Raw genomic sequence first — 5434 nt, 5'->3', positions numbered from 1 at the left:
GTTTTGGTTGGAGGAGACTTAAGAGACATTCTCTTGGAGGAAAAAGTTAAAGTTAATTTTTTAAAAAAATTGCCATCTAAAATCAGCCAGCTCTGTTTCAGGTAGAGACAAAAAAAATCTGGAACACAAAGAAATGTCCAATAAAAATAACAAGAGGGAATTTTTTTTTTTTTTTTTTTTTTAAGACAGAGTCTCACTCTGTCACCCAGGCTGGAGTGCAGTGGCATGATCTTGGCTTACTGCAACCTCTGGCTCCCAGGCTCAAGCAATTCTCCTGCCTCACCCTCCTGAGTAGCAGTCACTCACCACCACGCCTGGCTGATTTTTGTATTTTTAGTAGAGGCGGGGTTTCACCATGTTGGCCAGGCTGGTCTCGAACTCCTGACCTCAAATGATCCATCCACCTCGGCCTCCCAAAGTGCTGGGATTACAGGCATGAGCCACCGCACCTGGCCGGGAATTTACTTTTTGATTACGTATATGCCCTTGGACTTCTTATATCCAAGGGCATATAGGGAACTAGTTGATGACCTTGCAGCTCTACCAGCAACTCTGAGAGTTAACTCAAGATTGTTGAGATCTCCCATGACAGGAAGACAGCAACAGATTTTAAGTAAGGTAGAAAGGGTTTTGATTATATATTATGAAGTGATATTTGCTCTAAAGGAAATTCCAGACTATTAGTCTGTCTCTGAATTTTAATAATTACATAGGCCAGGTTTGGTGGCTCACACCTGTAATCCCAGTACTTTGGGAGGCCAAGGAGGGCAGATCATTTGAGGACAGAAGTTCAAGACCAGCCTGACCAACATGGTGAAACCCCATCTCTACTAAAAGTACACAAAAATTAGCTGGGTATGGTGGTATGTACCTGTAATCTCAGCTATTTGGTAGGCTGAGACACGAGAATCTCTTGAACCCGGGAAACGGAGGTTGCAGTCAGCCAAGGTCACATCATAGCACTCCAGCCTGGGCAACACAGTGAGACTCTGTCTCAAAAATAATAACAATAATAATTTTATACTGAGCAAATTGGTTAGTTGATTTGATTGTGGAGATACCCGGAAAATCTTTCGTGTCATATTACTGTTTTAATTTTTTTAACTATCTGAGGAAATACAGTGACATATTACTGTTTTAGGAGCTCTCACGAACTACTTTATTTTCTCTTTTGTGCTTTTATTTTACAAAGTTAGGTCAAAGCTCGTTTCCAGTCCAATTGTTGAGGTTCACTCTTTTCTATCTCACTTCCTGAAGATACCACCAGCTAGGGAATATTTACTGGGCAACAAGGGAATTCAGGCCAACAAGAAGCCTGAGACACCAGACAAAATGCTACAGCACAAGAGATCATTGCAGGAAAATGTATTCCACTTCAGTTTTAAAGTTTCTGCTGCTTTGAAGTCCAAAATATCCAATAAATAATTGCAATTTATAATTCAAGTAAAATGCAGAAGACTACTATGATCACATTCTTTAATAACTTTTAATATTACAAAAAATTTTAAATTGACATTTATTAAATTCAAACAGTATTTGAGGACTATCTAGTTTATATACATGTTGAGGTTGATAAAGTTCAAATTCTGTTTTAGGAAGTCAACAATGAATTGAGTTCATTTTAACTGAATGTTATTATAAAAGATTGTTTTCTTGCTGCAGTGTAAATCTGCTATTAAGAAATTAGCAAAGTGGCTAGTGCTATTTGTGCCTTTAAGATCATAGTTCAAAAGAATTAAGCAAAGTCGATAACAAAGGTAAGACAAACATAACCTTTATTCTCTCTCAAACACCCAGAGAACAGGGCCTGGAACCATATTCATTAATTTAATCAGAATCAGAATACTTTAACTTTCATAGTCTCATTTAACATTTTATAGCAATATACTGATCATTCTAAAAATAACAAAATACATGTTGCTCTCAGCTACATAGTAAAAAATGTAGTAAATTCTCCTACCCAAAATAGAGGAGGGCTGGGCTAGTGAGCTGCTCAAACATTTGTAACAAATAAAAATTTCTCTATGTACATATAATGATCATATTTTCAAAGCCTAAAATCACCATACAATATCTAATAATAAAATTGTGTCTTGTTTAGGAGTTGGGAGGCCAGCACATTGAATTAACAGTGTTTTTGGTATATGCAAATAATGGGATAGAATATCTTGAATCAGGATTGCCCCAGAAGTTCTAAGGCAGATGCAATGACATGCACATTGTCCATTGTTCAGTAATTTTCAAAGACTAAACTATGTAAACTATTCAATACAATTCAATACTACTTAACTGCTAAAAAAAAATACTTCAAGATTTTGCACTGCCTTAAGTGAATGAGTATAATCAAATTAACAATTGGAAAATAGCTTAACAGCAGGCACTGAAGAATTCTGACAAATACCAAATAACTGTTTGTGTTTACAAATAAACTGGTAAGATGATATCACAAACGGGTTTTTTGAAAGTTATTTTGCCATACAAGATTTTTAAAAAATAAAACGATTGCTTCTTAGAATAACTTAAAACATATTGATTGATGTTAGTCAATCAAAATCAATTGAATGATTTAAGTTTTAACATCATCTCAAAGGTTCAAATAATCTTAAGATTCTAGTTTACATAAAAGACTATATATGCCTTAGCACTGATTCAAATATGATTACTAGAAATCAACAGATTTCATTTAAAAGGATACATTTTTTTCCAGATACAAGGGAAAAGGTATGAAGCCCTTTCTAAACACACACATGCACACGCACACTAAATGATAAAGAAGATTGAGCTAGGAGACATAGATGTGACTTTAGGGAACTTACTTTCCCTCGAAGATCTCTTCCAGCTGTCTGATTCTACGTTAAAGCATTTCCTCTGAACAGTACAAACTGGTCTCACATTTTCAAGTTTCTACACAGTACCTGGCAAAGTTTGCCTGTTTGCTTTTATACGAAAATACTAAAATATTAAATGAACAACATAAACCCTGTCCTACAACTCTGTATGCCAACTAGTTTTCCTGAGATAGTGATTTTTTAAAAATTCATTCCACAAGTCATCAAGAGCTTCCTACGTTCAAGGCAGAGTGCCAGACCAAACCTGGAACATCATGGTCGTCACTGCCCCTGGGAACAAATTACTATCTGAAAAAGTGAACTCAGTTGACTGCTTCAGGCCCAACCTGGTTCAGGGTCGCGATTCCCAAATTTGAGGGAATATGGGACTCTCCAGAGGAGTTTGTTAAAACACAGCTTAGAGGGTCTCATCCCAGCCTTACTGTGACTGAATCTCTGGTTGGTGTCTCCTAATCTACCTGCATATTTAACAAGCATGTTCTCCCTCACGCTTCCACATCTCTGCAGGTAATTTGTGGGCCTCACTCTCCATTCCAACCCACTCCCCCCACCAAAGAAAAGAAAACCACAGTACTGTAGTGGCAAAAGCTCTGGACTCAAGAGTCAGGAGTCACTTGCAGCTGCCTGATCTTAGTTACTTCTCATTGCTAGGTCTCTCAATCTCTTCCTCTAATAGGGGTTGAACAGGAGTCTCCATAGGCATCCCTGCCATTCTCAGACTTGAAGAACCTCACACGGCAACCCGGTGTCATGGAGGTGGGAAGAGTTTGCAAGGATGTTTCACGCTGCAGTCAACATCCCTCCCCGCGGCAAGACAGTCTAGCGAGCCCCCCAAGAGCAAGGGGGTAATTCCCTTCTCTGGTCCCCTCATTCACAAAGGGAGGAAAAGCGAGGAAAGGTTGGAATTGGGTGAGGAGCGAGGAGGAGATGCCCAAAGAAGCTCGCAAGAGTTTTGGCAAGAAGCAGGAAGGATCCCTGGAAAGCTGGAATCACTCCTCGTCGTCGTCGTCCTGGTCCTGGTAGCGAATGTAGACGATCAGCATGACAAAGCCGGTGAGGATGCAGAGTGAGCCGACGACCAGGTAGGCGATGCCGAGGAAGGGGTTCTTGCCACCCATCCATGAGATGCTGCTGAAGATAAGGAGCTTGTGGCCGCCGAACGCGCGCACCGGGTAGTTATAGGTGATGTTGACGCGGTAGGCGCCCCGCGGCAGCCCGGCCGAGTAGTTGCCCTGGCGGATGCGCGCGTACAGCTTGCGAAACGTGGGCAGCGCCGCCGTGCGCATCCACACCACGAAGTCCTGGTTGATGAAACCGGTGTTGTTCGGGTCGGGGCTGAGCTCGTAGACCGGCCGGCGCCAGTTAGGCGGGGGCGCCGTGCCCTGGAAGGCCAGCGCCAGGCTGCCGTTGACCAGCGGCGGGTTGCGGAACTTGACGTGATAGTCGGTCCACCAGGCGATGCCGGAGCGGTCGAGCGGCACCTCGACGTAGAGCCCGCCTGGCAGGCGCTGGTGCCAAAGCGAGAAGGAGTCGTTGAAGAGGCTGTTGGCGATGGCGCCGCAGGGGGCGATGGGCAGGCCGGCCGCGCTGAGCTGGTAGGGGGCGCACTCGTTGACCGGGTGGCGCAGCGCGCTGGGCAGCCCGCTCAGCTGCGCGTCGTCGCGGGACACGCTGTAGCGCCGGTTGTTCTGGTAGAAGTTGGTCAGCTCGTAGTAGAGGTACACGGGGCCCTGGAAGAGCTCGGGCAGCGAGAAGTACCAGGCGCACGAGCAAGGGGGCGGCGGCGCGCGGCCCTGGCCGGCCGCGGCGCACACCGAGCAGTTGCCGGTGCCCGAGTCGCCGGTGTAGTCGTACTCCAGCTCCTTGATGCCGTTGGAGGAGTAGTAGAGGCCCAGGCCCAGGCCAATGAAGGCCAGGCCCGCGCAGAAGAAGAGCGGCAGCGCGATGCTGGCCGACAGCAGCGGCTGCCAGGCTGGGAGGCGCTGCTGCGTGAAGGCGGTGTTGTCGGGCTGGTGGGCGCCCCGGGCCGTGGCGCTCCAGGTCATGGCGGCCGCGCGGGGACCGACGCGCGGGCTGACCGAGGGGGGCCCCGCCGCGGTGCGCCTCCCCCGCCGCGCCGTGCGAGCCCTGGTACTGCTCGCGGGTCGGGTTTCCAGCCGGCTCAGGTGGGTTTTTGCCGGGCCCCGCCTCTGCCTCTCTCAGAGGTGAGTTTACTTCCAGGCCCTACAAGCAGTGCCCACATCCCCCAGTTCCGCCTCCGCCCAGGTGCCTTCCACGCTCGCGGGTCACCAGGAGCCGCACCTCGCCCGCCCCTTCCGAGGTGAGCAGGTGGGTGTTTTTTTACCTCACCTGGTAGACTCAGTCTCGCCTTTCCTCTCAGTCCGGGTCATGGGACTCCAGCTCCTCCTCTCCGAGGTGAGTGGCGGCCCCAGGCTGCCTCTGAGTGGCTCATACCTGGCTCAGGTACCACCTTCTCTTCCGCCTTCCAAGTGACTAGAGTTCCTGGGCCAGTCTCCCGAAATCAAAAGGCGCTCCAGCCTCCTCTGCTGAGGGCTTGCACCGTGGTCCTGGAGGCTTGAAGATTT

The 5434-nt window shown here is 46.9% G+C and overlaps 1 protein-coding gene across 1 annotated transcript; it reads right to left on the bottom strand.

The window, feature by feature from the left end:
• Positions 1-1497: 1497 nt before the first annotated feature.
• On the bottom strand, positions 1498-5233 carry TMEM30B (transmembrane protein 30B). The gene has a single exon (XM_033187815.1). The coding sequence runs from the start codon at positions 4892-4894 to the stop codon at positions 3839-3841; it is 1056 nt and encodes a 351-aa protein (XP_033043706.1). The 5' UTR covers positions 4895-5233; the 3' UTR covers positions 1498-3838.
• Between the last annotated feature and the right edge of the window lie 201 nt (positions 5234-5434).

The sequence above is a fragment of the Trachypithecus francoisi genome, unplaced genomic scaffold, assembly GCF_009764315.1.
Source record: "Trachypithecus francoisi isolate TF-2019V2 unplaced genomic scaffold, Tfra_2.0 Lachesis_group3, whole genome shotgun sequence".
Classification (NCBI taxonomy): Eukaryota; Metazoa; Chordata; class Mammalia; order Primates; family Cercopithecidae; genus Trachypithecus; species Trachypithecus francoisi.
Note: the sequence above shows the minus strand (reverse complement) of the source record. Positions and strands in the feature narration are given on the sequence as shown.

Coding starts and splice junctions, on each gene's coding strand:
- TMEM30B (XM_033187815.1), bottom strand. CDS start 4,894: ATGACCTGGAGCGCCACGGCCCGGGGCGCCCACCAGCCCGACAACACC.